This window comes from Hevea brasiliensis, unplaced genomic scaffold (genome assembly GCF_030052815.1).
Source record: "Hevea brasiliensis isolate MT/VB/25A 57/8 unplaced genomic scaffold, ASM3005281v1 Scaf1, whole genome shotgun sequence".
Lineage (NCBI taxonomy): Eukaryota > Viridiplantae > Streptophyta > Magnoliopsida > Malpighiales > Euphorbiaceae > Hevea > Hevea brasiliensis.
The window spans coordinates 9,761,713-9,780,549 of NW_026614585.1; the positions used below are offsets into that span (position 1 = coordinate 9,761,713).

The window sequence follows — 18,837 nt, forward strand, 5'->3', positions numbered from 1 at the left end:
ATTGGCAAATCCAAACTCACCACCTTCACCTTGCTGTACTCTTTCTATAATCTTCATCAGTTGTTGGTCTCTGTGCTGGGAAACTCTAACTCTGTCCCTCAAGTCTGGCCTCACTGAAAAGTGAGCCAACAATACCCCCTCATCGGAAAGATCTAGGATTAAACCTTGATCCATCAACTCATGTACCTCCTGAATCAATGGTCTCTTCTCTACTGAAATGTGCGCCAAACTGCCAGAAGATTTTCTGCTTAAGGCATCTGCCACAACATTGGCCTTTCCAGGGTGGTACTGGATGGTGCAATCATAGTCTTTCAGAAGCTCCATCCATCTCCTCTGTCTCAAGTTTAAATCTCTCTGTTGGAAGATGTACTTCAAACTCTTGTGGTCGGTGTATATCTCACAAACTTCACCATACAGGTAGTGTCTCCAAATTTTTAGTGCAAAGAATACAGCCGCCATTTCCAAATCATGGGTAGGGTAGTTCTGCTCATGCCTCTTCAGCTGCCTTGAAGCATAAGCCACTACCTTTCCATTCTGCATCAAAACACACCCTAGGCCAACTCTGGAGGCGTCACAATACACGGTGTATCCTTCACCACTCACAGGTAGTGTCAACACAGGCGGTGGTTAGACACTCCTTAAGCGTCTGAAACTCACCTCACAAATATCCATTCCAAATGAATGGAACATTCTTCCTGGTCAACTTAGTTAGGGGAGCCGCTATCCTGGAGAAATCTTGTACAAAACGCCTATAGTAGCCAGCTAAACCCAGAAAACTTCGCACCTCAGTGACTGTTGTAGGCCTAAGCCAATCAATTACAGCTTCAATTTTCTTGGGATCCACTTGAATGCCGTCACTAGAAACCACGTGTCCCAAGAATGAGATGCTTTCTAGCCAAAATTCACATTTTGAAAATTTGGCATATAGGCCGTGCTCCTCAACGCCCGCAACACCATCCTCAAGTGCCACACGTGTTCTTCCTCGATGCGAGAGTATACCAAAATGTCATCTATGAATACGATGACAAACGGTCCAAAAATGGCTTGAACACCTGCTCATCAAGTCCATGAAGGTCTTTGGTGCATTAATGAGTCCAAAAGACATCACCAAGAACTCATAATGACCATATCTTGTCCTGAAAGCCGCTTTGGACACGCCCTCATCCCCGATTCTCAATCGATGGTAGCCTAATCGCAGTCTATCTTGAAAAGAATCTAGCTCCTTGAGCCGATCAAACAAATCATCGATCCGAGGAAGTGGATACTTGTTCTTCACAAATACCTTGTTCAAATTGCTGTAGTCGATACACAACCTCAATGACCCATCCTTCTTTCTCACAAATAAAACAGGAGCGCCCCAAGGTGAAGTGCTCGGACGTATAAAACCCTTGTCCAAAAGCTCCTGTAGTTGCTCCTTCAGCTCTTTCAATTCTGGTGCCATCCTCGTAAGGTGGCATCGATATGGGGTTTGTACCCGCACAACATCAATGCAAAACTCTATTTCCTTCCCGATGGCAACCCCGAAGCTCCTCTGGGAAGACATCCATAAATTCTCTGACAACAGGAACATTTTCCATGCTGACACCTTCTACAGATGTATCTCTCACCAATGCCAAATACCCTTGGCATCCACGCCTCAACATTTTTCTAGCACTAATTGCTGACACCAAATTATATGGAGCCACGCTCCTGTCACCATCAAAGCTAAACTCTTCCACACCAGGTATGTGGAAATACACCTTTTTGTTCCTGCAGTCTAAAGTGGCATAGTGAGTTGACAACCAATCCATCCCCAGGATTACATCAAAATCCATTACTGGTAGAGGAACCAAGTCTGGGAGGATCTTTCCATCCACTACCACTGGGCTACCCGGAAAAACCATATCTACATCTATGTTGTCACTAAGTGGGGTAGCTACTGACAAAGGGCACTCTAAAGTTGTAGGGTTTCTACCCAACCTCATGGCAAACACAGGGGAGACAAATGAGTGCGTAGCACCCGGATCTATCAAAACACGAGCCTCATAAGAACAGACCAGAAGAATACCTGCCACAACTGCATTGGAAGCCTGAGCATCCTGGTGGGTCAGGGTGAAAACCCGAGCTTGACTCTACCCTGAGTGGCGTAACTCGACATCGACTTCTACCTCCAAATCCACGCCCCTTGTCCTCGGCCTGGCCATCGAATCGATCGCCATGTTGGAAGTACCCGGATACAACTGGCGAGGAACATTTGCAACAGAACCCTGTGACCCCATCTGTGGCTCGCTGAACATGGGGCATTCCCTAGCAAAGTGACCTGGTTGGCCACACCTGAAGCATACTCCTGACCCCATCAAACAAGGTCCTGAATGTCCTCTTCACACTGTGCACACGGTGCAAAGAGGATCTGAACTGCACTAATCGCTGTATCCCGAACTGTGACCACTGCTGGATCCGTACCCTGGTTTGAATCCTCGTGGTTTGTGTCTAAAACCACTTCTCTTGTTCCTACTCTTTCCTCTGTAATTACTCTGGCCACCACTATCCGGAGTACCCATTTGGGGAACACCTTAAGAACCTCTCGCCTGCTTTTTCTTTGCTATTCCAGTCATCCACAAAGATAGCTAATCTCTATCTGTCTCGCTTGATCAACTACCACGCCAAAAGACCGATCGGACATCATGGCCAGTTTGCATACCTCCGTCAAGCCCCTTTAGGAATCTCTTCACCTTCATAGTTTCGTAGCTACTCAGTAGGGGCATATCTGCTCAATTCCAAATTTCAGAGCATATTCATCTACTGACACGCCATTCGCCTTAAGGCCTCAAAGGCCCACCGCTTCGATCTCTCAAGCTTTCGCACAAACCGATTGATAAAAGTTCCACAACCGAGCCCATGTCAAGCCCTCCATCCGGTAACACGTAGTCATTGATCCATTGTCTATGTATAGTCCACATGACATGCTGCATTCACTCTATTAGTCTTCTATCACCAATCAATTACATTCTCGCCTGCAGAATCCAAAACCGATATGCATCATCTGACACATCATAAGTACCAGGCACCAACTTCTTGAAATTTATGATCTGTTTGTAAGATTCCTCTCTTGGTGCGGTGGACTGCTGCTGCTGTGGAGGGTGGACCATATACTGCGCCATCATATCAATGGTCCTCTGCAATCCAGCTAGAGTAGCTGCCATGGGGTCCATGGGACCCTGTGCCATGAAAGACTGCTCGACCGTGGGCACCGCTTTCTACTTGAGCAGCCTCTAGGCCTCCTACCCCGCCTCCTGGCAAAGGCGCTCATCCTGTCCGACACCTCGTCGGGCACATCTGCTCGTGCAAGGCGCCTCTCCTGCTTCTACGCATTTTCCTGAAATTCAGCAGCATTAGCCCACAAAATTCAAAACTGCACAATACACAGCTCTATAGACTCATATTTATACACAATATATGGAGCAGAAACTAGAAGCAAAGACGACAATGCAAGACGAATGTGGACCCTATTTTTCCGCATGTGACTCCTAGTAGACTCTTCCCAACACTTTAGACAATTGTTCCCTATGAATCTGGAGCCTAAGCTCTGATACCACATTTGTCACGACCCAACCTATGGGCCGGACCCAAGACTAGGACACAGGCCAGCCTAAAGCCCCCGAGGCCCGTAGTAAGCCTAACTGTTCATTAACCCAACTCTAAGGCCCATTTGGGCCCAATTTCAAGAAAACAAACGGACAGAGTCCGGCCATAAAATGGACTTACCAACGGAGAGTTTTCGACTCACCCGACCTGTAAACACAATATATAGTCAATTGGGGAGCTCAGCTCACCCTCCACATACTCATCAACATAATAATAAATGGGAGCTCAGCTCCCTCATCCAATCCATCAAACATGCATAGCATATTAAGTTTACAGGTCCCAAAATAATAATTTAGTTTATAGAACCAAATCAAATAAACATTTCTAACACATGCGGAAATTCTAAGATTTAACAAGTTTATACAAACAGTAATAATTGACCTGCGAGGGAGAAAGCAGGTTAACCTCAAAAATATCCTCCCGTGGCTGTAAAAATTTTTGAACAGAGTGAGCGTTCGACTCGGAGAGTAAAATATCAATTTTAACCATAATCTCTATAACTATCTAAAACTAATGCAACTGTGGAATGAAATGCAACATCGCAATAAATTCACATCATAGCATCAAAAGGTAATTTGGAGCACTCACGCACTCGTAGCATCAATCATAATATATGGGAGCCGATCCCTATACGACTCTCTTAAATCCAACTGGTGCCGTGCCAAGAACTCAGCTCGGACTTCCACTTAATAACCATATCGAGGGTCCCAGCGAAGAACTCAAGCCGTAACTACCCCTCGAAGGATCGGGTCCCAGCGAAGAACTCAAGCCGTGACTACTCGTCCTATCCATAGTCCACACCACATCACACGCACGCCAACGCACGCACACTGCTCCAAATTACCGCAACAACATTCATGGCACTTTAACAGTTATCAATGTAACATAAATCGTGCCTAGAGTTTAACTACATAATTATATGCATATAAGTGATGCATGGGCAGGCTGAACATATAATAATATCGAAATTACAATTAAAATTAATATTTTACTCATAGACTTGACGACAATCACTGTGGCGGCTGGGCGGAGGAAGAAGGCTGTCCCGGCTCACCTGACAATTATATTACAATTATTTAATACAATCCGACTCAATACAAATAAAGAAAAAGACCAATACGTCCTAAGTCGTGCCGAAAATCCGGCAGAGTCTCCTTTATACCTAGGACCTACCCAACCTGCAAAAGGGTTCAAAACACACTTCTATACTCACAATCCATATATCCACAGTTCAATCATATCACACAGCCCCTCCTGGTCCCATCAAATCAGTCATCCATCACAATACGCAAAATTTCAATTTAGTCCTTATAATTGACCATTTTTGCAAAAACTGCCCAAATAAGCTCTAAAAATTCTAAAACTTTGCCCCGCGGTCCTTAGCAATATTACTAAGCTATTTCAAAAAGAATCATAATTTTCTAAGCTACCACGAATATTTTACGGATTTTTAATCCTATTTAAGCACTAGAAAATTATGTAAAAACAAGGTTTGGGTTTACCTTTGCCGATTCTGACTTCGGGAACGCGCTCGGGATGTCTGACAATAGGGGGCTAGCCAAAACCTCGATCCAATTCGGAGACTTTCCCGGTAACGGGTCTGTCTGGCCGGAAATTCACAGACTCGGTCAACTGTCGAATTTCCGCGAATTGAGGATACCTACACGAAGCCCATAACACGAGGGTTAGTACATAAATTTTTCAGAATTTTCTAAGCTCATTAAATGCTCGGAAAAACACTGCGAAGCTCCGTGGGACCCACCGAAAAACGGTGTCGGAAAAATTTGAAATTTATGTCGCCGCGAAGCTCTCGACGAGTGGAGCGTGCTGGTACCCTCGGTTTTCTCGTGGGATTCACGGTTTTCGAGAAATCTAGCCCAAAAGTCTAAATGGGCTAAAATCTTCCCGAGCAAAAATCGGACAAACCGCTCGATGGATTTCGACGTTCTTGGTGTCTATGGAAAGCTCTCGCCGAGTAGATAATTTTAGACACAAGACTCGATCCAAAATTGACCTGAGATCAGGTTATTATCAGCTGAAAGTACAAGAGCAGAGTATTTCTAAAACTGCCTTCAGAACCCGCTATGGCCATTATGAGTTTTTGGTTATGCCATTTGGGTTAACTAATGCTCCGGCTGCTTTTATGGATCTGATGAACACTATCTTCAGACCATACCTCGACCAGTTTGTTGTGGTATTCATAGATGATATATTGGTCTATTCGAGGAATGCAGAAGAGCATGATAGACATCTGCGGATTGTACTGCAGACTTTGAGGGACAAATGGATATATTCAAAATTGTCGAAGTGTAAATTTTGGCTGAAGGAAATATCTTTCTTGGGGCATGTAGTATCAGAAGAGGGCATTAAGGTAGATCCAAGTAAGATTGAAGCTGTCCTTAATTGGAGGCCACCTAGAAATGTCACAGAAATTCGCAGTTTTCTGGGTTTAGCTGGATACTACCGTCGGTTTGTGAAGGGATTCTCGATATTGGCATCTCCATTGACCAAGCTGCTTAGAAAAGATGTAAAATTTCAGTGGACGGATAAATGCCAACAGAGTTTTGATGAATTGAAAAGATGTTTGACAGAGGCTCCAGTCCTGACTTTACCCACACCGGGTAAAGAATATACAGTTTACAGCGATGCTTCTCACAATGGGTTGGGTTGTGTGTTGATGCAAGATCGAAATGTCATTGCCTATGCATCACGCCAGCTGAAACCGCATGAGAGGAATTATCCGACACATGATTTGGAGCTTGCAGCCATTGTGTTTGCTCTTAAGATCTGGAGACATTATTTGTATGGAGAGAAATGTTACATCTACACAGATCATAAGAGTTTGAAGTATTTGGGCACCAAGAAAGAGTTGAATTTGAGACAGAGGAGGTGGTTAGAGTTGATAAAAGACTATGATTATCTGATAGACTATCAGCCAGGAAAAGCTAATGTTGTGGCTGACACCCTAAGTCGCAAGACTATGGCAAGTCTACGGGTTACTCCTTTGTCTTTGGTACATGAGTTGAGGTTATTATATGCCAGCTTAGAGATTAATGATGATGGGCAGGCAGCAGTTGCATGGCATGTACAGCCAGTGTTGATTGATCGCATCGTAATGACCGCCGTAATGATGAAAGGTATCGGTCGTTGGAAGAAGTCCTACAGGCAAGAAACCGAGTTCTCAATCGATATGATGGTTTCTTTGCTACACAAGGCAGAATGTGTGTTCCTAATGATGTTGATTTGAGGCAGATCATTTTGAAGGAAGCACATGAGTCTCCTTTTGCCATGCACCCTGGTGGTACAAAAATGTATAGATGGCTAAAGGAGCATTACTGGTGGATGGGTTTAAAAAGAGATGTGGCAGAGTTTGTATCCAAATGCCTAACTTGTCAGCAAGTAAAGGCAGAGCATCAAGTGCCAACTGGGTTATTACATCCATCGCCGTGCGTAATGGAAATGGGAAAGAATAACAATGGATTTTGTAATGGGACTTCCGAGAACACAGAAGAGTCATGATGCAGTATGGGTCATTGTTGACAGACTGACTAAGTCTGCTCATTTTCTGCCAGTCCGAATGGACTATAGTCTAGATAGATTGGCCAGGTTGTACATTGATGAGATTGTGAGACTTCATGGAGTGCCAGTATCCATTGTATCAGACAGAAATCCTAGGTTCACTTCTAGATTCAGGGGTAGTCTTCAGAGAGCTCTAGGAATTACATTGAACTTCAGTACTGCATTCCACCCACAGACAGATGGCCAGTCTGAGAGGGTAATTTAGATTTTGGAGGACATGCTACGGGCTTGTGTGATTGAGTTTGAGGGTAGTTGGGATACACACTTGCCTTTGATTGAGTTTGCTTACAACAACAGCTACCAATCAAGCATTGGGATGCCTCCATATGAAGCTTTGTATGGCAGGAAATGTAGAACCCCGTTGTGTTGGGATGACGTGGGTGAAAGAAAAATGATTGGACCCGAAATTGTTCAACAGACTGAAGAGAAAATCAGGGTGATCAGAGATCAACTTAAAACTGCATCAGACCGTCAGAAGTCCTATGTTGATTTGAAAAGAAGGGATATTCAGTATGCAGTGGGTGAGAAAGTTTTCCTCAAGGTTTCTCCTTGGAAGAGGATTATGAGATTCGGCAGAAAGGGGAAACTAAGTCCTCGTTTTATCGGGCCATATGAGGTTCTGGAAAGAGTGGGTCCTTTGGCATATCGTTTGGCACTACCTCCAGAGTTAGAGAAGATACATAATGTCTTCCATGTGTCTATGTTGAGGAGGTATCGATCAGACCCATCTCATGTACTACCAGTAGAAGAAATTGAAGTAAATCTAGACCTCACATATGAAGAAGAACCCATAAAGATTCTGGCTTATGAGGTGAAGCAGCTACGGAACAAGCAGATACCATTGGTAAAAGTGCTGTGGAACCATCATTCGGGCCAGGAGGCTACTTGGGAACGAGAGGAGGACATGAGGAGACAACACCCACAGCTGTTCAGAGATTGATACCAGGTAAAATTTCGAGACGAAATTTATTTAAGGGGGGGAGAATTGTAACACCCCTATTGGTATAGCCTGGTATATTTCACTGTTCCGGTGACCGGTGTCGGTCCGGACAATTAATGGGATTAGGGCCACACTTAAGACAATTTGAAAAGCCATAAACACAAATAATTAGTAATGTTTAATTAGTTAACTATAAATAAGAAAAACAGAACATAAGAGGTTAAACGAGCCGAGAGTCACAGCGATGAGTGACCTCCTCGGGAACGACTGCGAAGTCGTTTTAAACTCAAATTTCGAACCATAAAAAGTGACGCTGCGGTCCTTAGGACCCTTATGAACACAGTGGAAAAGAGAAAATCACGAAAAAGAACTGTTAAGCCAGTCAAATAATTAGGTCAGGGAACCGGAAGAAATATGGAATTATTTGCAAACCGGGATGAATCGGCGAGGGGCAATTTGGTCAATTGACCCCGAGAGCTGACTCCTGACCTAACTGTCAAATAAAATCGGAGAAAAGAAAATTTCGGAATCGAGAATTAAATTAAAGAACTAATAGAAAAAAATAAATAGAAAAAAAAGAAAGAAGATGGAAAAGTCAAAGTTGATGACATTATGAATGATGTCATAAACAAATTAATTAAGTGAATTATTAAATTGGAATTTATGGTCTTCCAAATCAAAATAAATAAAAGAAAACAAAAGAAAAAAAAAATTAAAGTTATCTTCTTCAAAAAGAAAAACGTGACTCTCTCTTCCCTCTCCCATAAACCACCATTGTTACACTAGAGAAGCTTGAATCCAAGCTTTCTTTCAACCATTTAAGCCTATTTTGACCCCAACTTGACTTATTAGAACCTGATTTAGTTACTTGAGAAGAAGTTTGATCACAAAAGAAAGAAGAAAAGTAGAGGAAAATTGAAGAATTAGATAAACAAATTCTGCTCACTTAAGGTAAACTAATCCAACTTTTCTTTTTAGTTTATGTGATGGATTTAGGGTAGAAATGAATGAGATTATATGAAGAAATTGAAAAATATTGCATGATTAGGAAGAGAGGGAATTTTCAGCCAGCCATGGATGTATGAGTGTGGATGTATTTTAAATGAATTAAAGGTGTTAATAAACTTGCATGAGTATGGTAGTAAGATGAAAAGGCATAAATGTAAGTAATTATAACAATTAAGTGAGATTAGGGTTTTGTATGCTAGGGTTTGTGAACCAAATTTTGGAGAAATGCATAAATGATGACTTTGGTCTATTGTGAGATGAAAAATGGTCAATAATGACCAAAAGAGATGTGTGGGAATTGTTGAAATGAAAACCAAATTCGTAGGTCCAATGGTCATGCTACTGGCAGCATGACCAAACCCACTTTGAAGGACCAAAACTCAAATTTTACAAGTCCAATTGATATGCCACCAATTGGGGATGAAAATAGACATAAAATAGCACAATTTTCATTAAGGAACCATGGCCAAAAACTGACTAAAACTTGGTGAAACAATTGACCAAAGTGAAATGAGAGCAGCCATCGCAAGAAATCGACCAAATGAACAAGAATCGCTCATTTGGTCATAACTTGAGCTAGAAGGGTCAAAATGACCTGAAATTTTACCAGCAATTAGATAGGACATAGATCTAAAACTTTCATGAACAACATCACCCCCAATTATGCCATTAACCCATTCAAATTATTGAGCAAAGTTAAGTTACCAAACCTGCAACTCTGCAGATTTTCATTTGAGCAGTAATGTTTGGAGGGTTATAACTCTCTCTACAAAACTCCGATTTAGGCGATTCTTGAACCGATGGAAACCTAAGACATAGTAGAACATTTCATATGAAGAAAGTTAGACCAAATTATGAACTTAACTTAATCAAATTACTGACCAAAGTTGGATCAAAATCTGCCAGAACCCAAAATACCAGTATGAACAGTGCACGTGAACAGTAAACTTATTTTGGCCATAACTTGAGCTACAAAACTCCGATTGAGGTGATCCTAGAATGAGAATACGCTTAAGACAATAAGGAACATTTTCTATGAAGGAAGTTTTGTCAAATTCCAACAGTAGATCGACCAATGGAACAGTGCAACTTTGAAGCACTAAAACCGAAAATTGGCAATTTTGCCAAAATGACCTAAGCTTTGAAAAAGTGACCAAAACCAACAAGTTTAATGACCAAAATGTGGTATGTGGGTGAAGTTGGAGTTCCCATACCTATTAAGCCTTAAAAAGTCAACAATTTGACTTGAATAGTGTAGTGAATAGTAACCCAAAACACAAAAACTTCGAGAACGTCGAATTTAACGCAATAGAGCTAGTTAAAATGAAGTGAAATTTATTTTTGGATTTATGCTAAGTTATGGTACTGAAACACTGTGAAATTGTGTGTTTCAACTGAAAAAGACTTGGAAGCCCTTAAAGACTGAGTCAAGGCCTAGAGGCGACTCCAGTCAGGTTTGTGCACAATAAATTTATGTAATTGTTTTCCAATTGAAAATTTAAATTGCTATACTTTATGAAGTCGCTGTGTTATTTATGAATTGTGTTGCCACTTTGTGACTACAAAAATAACTTTGAAAATTGTTTGGGATCTCTCATAAATTATTGAATATAATTGTTTTAAATTGATTTTGGATTCACACTTAGCATGACAGTACCACATTTCCTCCTCCATTTATGGGGTTGAGATCGTTTATTTTCCTCCATCTCTGGCTTGCCAGTTGAGGTTGTAGATCGGATGAGTACTCATTAGCTAGCTAGCCACCTCCCTCATTGGTTTCGATTAATGGGGTTGAGATTGCTTTGTCGTGGTGTACAACGCGGCATTTATAAAAAATTTTGTGTCATTGCTTAAGTTGTGTATAACTTTGGCAACACTGTGTTTATGAAATTGTTTGACTAAACTGGGTTTAATATATTATTTGACAAAATGAGTTGTTATGAGCTTTGATATTTGTAAAATGTGATTGTGAAGTATTCAAATTATGTTTCATCAATAAATGATTTATGTATCGCATTTTAAATCTTTATTGTGCACCACTGAGTATGTTTATACTCAGCGATAGTTTAATTTACTGTCGCAGATAAGAGCAAGGAGAAAGAAGAGAGTGAGTCATGGATTGACAAGAACTTCTTGATCCCTTTTGTACGGGTATTGTTTTATACCCTTATGGTTATTTTGATGTAAATACTGTAATGTCATAAGTATCAATGTAAATTGAGCAGTTGTAAATAAATTGTAATAATATTATTTTGGGTTTGCTTCTGTAAATTTAATATTTGTAAATATGAATTTTCTGCTTTATGCCTTGTTAATGAAGTGTTAAAAATTTTGTGATGACCAAATTTGATTAAATTGTGGAAATTGCTTTGAAGTGATTTGAATTGGGTTGATTTGAGTTTTATTGGAGATTAGGAGTTGTGGAAAACTTTTGTAAGTGCTTTTTACAGGTCTTTGAAGAACTGGTTTCTCAAAATACAGAGGGAACTCTGTCAAAATTTTTATAAAATTTGCAGCAAAATTTAAATGGACAAAAATTTTTACTAGTCCTTAAGCTTTGAATAAATGGTTTTTAATTCTCTCTAAAATGCTCAGCACTTCCCAAAATGTAAGAAAATTGTTTTAAAATCCCTTGTAGGGTACTTAATGAGTTATCGGTAGGTGAAGTTCGATAGTTTATTAAGTATTCTACGGGATCATGTTATGCCTTACGGAGGGGTAAGGTGTGACAGAGAGCGTAGAAAAGGATGGCATTAGGAAGAACATTGTCAAGTTATGGAACCCAGAAGTACAGGACTTAGAGCAGGTCATAATTGATGTAGTGTTAGGAGCCTGAACCTAGAGCTTAGAGTTACAGGATCTGAATTATACCTTATCTGTTTTCTACCCCCAAAGTAGGATAATGGGACAATGACATAAGAACCCTTTTGGTTGTTGACAGTATAATGGAAATTAGGTGAGTTGTGCGACCAAAGTAGGTAGTAACTGTTGAGCATGCTGTGGTAACTTGAATTGTATTGTCAGATAAAGAAGCAAGATCAGTATGAGTAAGTGGGATAAAAGTCAACGTAAGGGATATAAATATGCAAGATGAGGGATAGTGTCATAGAGGCTTGATGTTAAAATTTAGAATGGTGAGACCTAGAGTCAAAAATTGGAGTTAGACAGATATTTTCAGTGTGATCGATAGGATAATTATGTAAAAAAAAAGTAATAATAAATAAATAAATAAATAATAGTATGATAATATGTAGCAGAACGCTAGAAAAGGTCAGAATAGGACGAGATAGGTATATGTGTAATTATAAGATATTGAGAAGTACATGGACCAGAGGAGTGATTATTGGTAAGATTAGAGTAGATCTGAAAGAATCTGTGAGTGCTTTTATCTTCTAGAATATAACCAAGTACAAGGAGCATTGGACAAATAATTATAAGTATGGAAGATAAATGGAGAGTAAAGAGGAAATAGTAAATTCTAAGATGATATGTCAGGTAGGACAACAGTATAACAAATGGTAAATACAACAGATATCTTGTAATAAAGCACAATAATTACAAAGAAATAATGAAACTAAAATGGGAGACTAAGGGGTATGAGCTAAACCTTGTTTATCAAACAATGGTATACCATAAATGGTAGGAGAACATTTCTCCTTTCCAAATTAGCTCATGTTTCAATTTTAGGAGATTATGTTAAGAAGAGAGATCGTGTCAAAGTGACCTAATTAATTAAAAATTTGATGGGCGTTAGCACATATCCAATCTTTTGAGGTGAAAATGACGATAATGGTGTACCTAATATTAAATACAAAAGAATGATCAGAGACAGGAGTTAAATCGAGCTAGTTACTAGGGCTTACAACCCTTTTGAACTATAAGCTGGAGGAAGTGCTATTTGCTAATGAGTTATAGTGAATGAAATTGTTGCTAATGAGAAAAGTTGAGGCTGAAGTTTGAAAAGCTATGGGCAGTATATGTGATTATATTAAGGAGAATAAACACGTGAAGTATCTTATTCGAAATTAAGGCATGACACATATTTCCCACAGCCGTGTTAGTTCAGATGGAACTTATAATTTCTGAGGCTCCTATCAATCCAGAATGAGCAATTTCCTACTAAGGTTGGTAGGGCATGATAATGTTCTGATAGTTAAGTTGGGAAAGGGGATACAAAAAGAATTTTCTATGGTTAATTCCAAGTGTTACATAATGTGAAGAATGTGCTGGTAGGAGTCAATCGTAAAGTTAGAATTCTCGAAGTAATGGAACTAGTAATCAAGATAAGACTAAGAAATAAAAAAAAAAAGTTAAAGTTGATGATGGGATGGACATCCTTAAAGCAAAAGGTGTAAGGGTGAGACAGAATTAAGATTAAGGAATAAGTAAAACAGGTTGAAAAGATGTCAACAATAGCAGAAATAGGAAAAGGAAGTGGATAAGATCCAAAGGACAGGAAGAAAGCTCGGTAGAGCTAGTTATAATGATGAGGATAAGAAGGAATATGTATGCTAGGAACACACTAAGAGATGTTTGAAACAAGTTATTATGAGATGATAGATTAAAGGAGTAGTGGAGCCTCGATCTAAGTGCTAATGTGTCAAAAGTAGGCCACATACTAAGAAGCTTTGGGAAGAAGTCTAGATATTTTCATTCCAGAGAAGGAGTGGGAAACGATAAAGTTGCATTAACGGGATTGTCAGGGAATACAAATACATTTGTCCTATAAGGGAAGAGACCCAGTTCACTTTCCAATGTTGATAAATGGTACACTTGGCCCTTGGAGGAAACTCTACCTAACTAGTTACATAAGATGGATAAAGGTCGGTCTAAGTACTTTAGTGTGACTCAAAGTAAATTGGGAATTTGGAGTGTTATAAGGGATGCACTGGTGTTGACCACTGAGGTCATAAGATGAGTGAAGATCTCAAACAAGATGCCTAGATTAGGTGCTATAGGAAAACTACTCATAGGATGCCTTAGGATAAGGAACATAAGTCATGTCCTTTGGAAACATAAATTGTTGAAAAGGAAGAATAAGGACAAAAATCACTAAGAGACGTGTTAGGGCGCAAGCTAACCACCAAATGGATTTAAGTAAAGAGACATCAAGTCAAGTACAGAGAGGTTTAGCGAATACTTGAAATGTCAAAAAAATGGCCAATGAATAGTTACAAGATAAGAGCCCTCTAGAAAGAGATGATGACAGATAGGACACTATAGTAGAATCAGAGAGCAGTAGAATGTTATCTATAATATATGAAGAGTTTGAAGAATAAAATATTTTACCAATCTCTGCATAGCTGGAGGAGTGATGATCGCACGTGTTATAAAAATCTTCTTTTCTTTATCTTTAGTTTGTACGAAAATTCGAGAACGAATTTTTCTTAAGGGGGGAAGAATGTAACAACCAAAATTTTCTAATAAATATATTTTATTTTTCTTTTATTGACCTGATAATCTATTGATATTTTATTCATGAATTTAAATTAACATTTTTCACAATGGTAATTTTTGTTAAATGGGTATCATTTTGTTTTTCATATATTATTATTATTATTATTATTATTATTATTATTATTATTATTATTATTATTATTATTATTATTATTATCATTGTTGTTTTAAATTGAAAGCTAAAATTTCAAAGAATTAAAATTTTGGACTTAAGTGAATAACTCATGAAACTTTAGGGGCTAGCTATGTAATTAAAAGATAAAAAAAAAAACCCAGAAAATCAAAAACGCAGCAGTAGCACCCCCCGCCCCTTCCACGCATCCTTTCCTGATTTCCCCCTCCCCATTCTTTCTTTCCCTTCTTCTCCTGCAAGTGCCCAAGCCGGTCGGCAGGACAACCACCCAATGGCCACTGGAGCTGCTCCAGACGGTGAGAGGTGGCGGCAGCGCAGGTCGACGAGAGAGAGAGAGAGAGAGAGAGAGAGCGCTTGAGTGAGTTAAAGGCCAACTCCGGCCACTGCGCTGTCGGACGGAGGTGGAAGACATCGGCGAACCTTCCTGGACGGTAAGGACCCCAGTTCCCGACCAAGCATGCCGGAATCCATGGAGTTTTCCGGCAAGATCAGGAGGAGAGAAAATGTTGGGCAGTGAGCATTCCGGCCATTTTTTGGGCGATCTGACCGTCGGATCAGAAATCAGAGACCAGCGATGGACTCGGGACGGCGAAATCTTTGACATAGGACCAGTCCTGCTCCGATCGGACATCGTTTGAAAAAGGCGATAATCGAACGGTCCATATCACTTGGTGAGATTTTCACACTTTTTCGATTCCCAAAATTTAAAAATAATTTTATGATAATTATTAACACAATTTGGACTTAATTTATGTGCAATCAGATCAGGATAACTCACCGGCATCGGGACCACATTTTCAGCCAGATCTGGCAGCCCGTCTCAGAAGGTGGTTGATATTATAGTCAATCCTAGCATTTTTAGATATTCTGGACGCGTTTCATGTGTCAGAATTGGCATAGGTAAACCCGAACTCCAAGTTGCTCATTTCCGGCTAATACCGATTTAGAATAAAATTCATAAAATATTCGTGGATGATCAGAAAATTATAATTCCTTTTGCAATAGCCTTATAATATTATTAAGGATCGCGAGGCAAAATTTTAGAATTTTTAGAGCTCATTTGAGTAGTTTTTGCAAAAAGGCTAGTTATAGGAGCTAAATTGTAATTTTTCAAATTGTGATTGTTGACTGTTTGGGTGGGCCCAGGAGAGGCCTTGTGATGTGATTGACTTGTGATTGTGTGATTGGCAGATATAGAAGTGTATTTTGAAGCCTTTTGCAGGTTGGGTAGGTCCCAGGTATAGGGGAGACTCTACCAAATTTTCGACACAAATTAGGATGTGTTTGCCTCTTTAAAATTTATTTTTATTTGAATTAGCACTAATAAATTTACAATGAAATTATGTAGGTAATCAGGGTCAACTATCTTCCTTCACCCAACCTCTACAGTCGTCTCTGGTGTACTGTGAGTAAAATATTAATTTTAATTATAATTTCGATATTATTACATGTTCAAGCATGCCCATGCATCACTTATAAATATGTATCTATGTAACTAAACACTAGGCACATTTTATATTGCATTCATAATTAATGAAGTATCATGAATGTTGTTTGTGGTAATTTGGAGCAGTGTGCGTGCGTTGGCGTGCGTGTGGTATGGTATTGGATATAGACAGGACGGGCAGACACGGCTTGATAGACACTTGCTAGGACCCGATCCTTTATGGATAAGTTGGGGTAGACATGACTTGAGAGACACTCGCTGAGACCTCGCATTTGGTTTATTAAGCGAAAATTTGGCTTTAGAGACACTCGCTGGCAGAGGTTGGATTAAGAGAATTGTATAGGGGATCAGCTCCCATATATGTACTGTTTGAACAGTGTTGGGTGGGTGAGTGCTCCAAATTGCCTTTTTATTATTATGATGTGATTTGTATGAAATTTATGATGATGTTGCATTCCATTCCTTAGGATGCATTAGCTTTAGATAGCTATAGAAATTGTGGTTACAATTAGTATTTTACTTTCTAAGTCGAACGCTCACTCCTGTTCATCATATTTTTCCAGGCTATAGGAAGATACCTTTTTCAGAATAGCATACTTTTTTTCTCGCAGATTATCAATAATTACTTAATTTTATTATTATTCTCTAAATTTGAAATTTAGAACTCCGCATGTGTGAGCAATAGTATAAACCCTGTTCGAAATTGTGTTAATTTAAATTCTTGAGGCTAATAAATAGAGATTTGTTTGACACTTAAATAATTTGTAAATGATGTAACCGGGTTGAGCTGGCCTCCCCCTAATTTGAGCTTATAATAATTATTGGGTTAAGTTGACCTGAAATAAAATTATAATATTTTAATTTAAATTATTTTTATATACATGTTGGGCTTAAATTATGGGTCTGGTCATGTGTTTGAGAATATAAGGCTTACTATAGGCCTTGGGGGCTTTATGCTGGCCCAGGTCCTAGTGTCGATCCGTCCCATAGGTTGGGTCGTGACAATCAAGGCTAATTAAATTTTAGTATTTTATTTTATTTTTTTTTATAAAATATCTATAATTAACGTAAAAATTTTAAACTTTTTCTAATATAATAAAATAAATTTAGTTTGATATAATTTAATATAATATTAATTTTTTTTAATTCTAATTATGTTCAATTTGATTATTTATTTTTATTTGATAGAATTAATAACGCACACTCATATTAATAAATATTAATGTTATTAATTTTTATTTAATATACAATATTTTACATAATTACATATTTTCTTTTGATATGAAAAAAAACTTTAAAAATTAGATTAACAAATATATTAACATTACTAAATTATTTATAAATAATAAATTAATAATTAAAATTTTTATTTATATAAAAAAATAAAATAAAAGTGTTAATAGAATAAAAAACACTGAGATTGATATATTAATAATTTTAATTGAAATTATTATAATAAAAAATTATGTCGATTTACAATAAAACATTTTTAACTCAAGATTTCCGACATGTTCAAGCTGTTCATCTTTGATGACACAACCTAACCTTTAACTTAAGATTCAACAAGTACATGAAGAATCAAAAGCCAAAAAGTAGTAATTGTATATACTATACAATACCTTCGTCACCAGTACACAGGTCCTCATGTTCTGCTCTGGCCATTTTCTTTCCATCTCTCACTACCATCCAACCAGCCTCAAAATCTAGGAGGCAGAGAAAGCAACAAAGTTCCCAATCACCCAAACAAGTGGCAGCACAGTTATAATGAACTCCATCCACAGTAGCACAGAGAAACTGGGAGATCTTTTTCTGATGAAGGCAACAGTTGTAGTATGATGCAGTGGTCCTGAAATGTTTAAATGAGGAAGCAGTGATTACAATAATTTCCTGATTACGTTGAACAGAACACTTAATCAATGCAAAACTCCGTTGTCAGAATTTTGCGTCAATACTGTGAATCACTAGGCGAGGGATAAATTTTGATTGTTTCAGCATGAACCCATTAAAATTTAAACGAAAAAGAAGAAAATCTTCTTAAACCCACCACCGCCAGCAACTGGAGGAGTGTTGGAGTATCTGCCCTCATAATCAGGTCAAGGGACACGACACGAAGAAGTAAAAAACTCAAGAGGCAACATTAACAAGTTAATACATGAATTGCGCAATATAGCAAGACGCTTACCGATTGGACGGAAACAAGAGCATCCCTGACATGATAAACTAGCTCAGAATCACTGAAATTAACATCCTCCATCTCCTGAACCTCCTCCTTAAAGTGATACCATAAGGCTAATTTTTGCGCAGATGATTTCTCTTTCTGCTAGTTAAGCGATTAATCTAGCTCAAATGTTTGAGACTTGAGCTCGAACTTCTTAGCTACTGGAGAAAGGCGGCTGGCTCTTCTTCTTCTTCTTCTTCTTGTGAGGTTGTATGCTGCACCGCGAAGAAGAATAGCAAGCGAGGGTTTTGAGGAACGAGCGAAATTTATTTAGCGTAGTCTTTTTTTTTTTTTTTTAACATAACTCATCGTCTTGGATTTGTCTAACTTAGTTGGGCCCAATTGACTTCAAATTTTGTCCTTGTTTTGGGCTAAGACTTGTTGATCCATTTGATGAACAAAATATAATAATGGGTGTCAATTAGTTGAAA

At 38.8% G+C, this 18,837-nt stretch overlaps 1 protein-coding gene across 1 annotated transcript in view; it reads right to left on the reverse strand.

The window, feature by feature from the left end:
* LOC110645367 (uncharacterized) overlaps nucleotides 1–18,472 on the reverse strand; it is a 49,374-nt gene extending 30,902 nt beyond the window's left edge. The window contains exon 1 of the mRNA XM_058141313.1: nucleotides 18,371–18,472. Within this exon, the coding sequence (XP_057997296.1) occupies nucleotides 18,371–18,442 (72 nt within the window). The 5' untranslated portion in view covers nucleotides 18,443–18,472. The remainder of the gene's footprint in view (nucleotides 1–18,370) is intronic.
* Nucleotides 18,473–18,837: the final 365 nt, after the last annotated feature.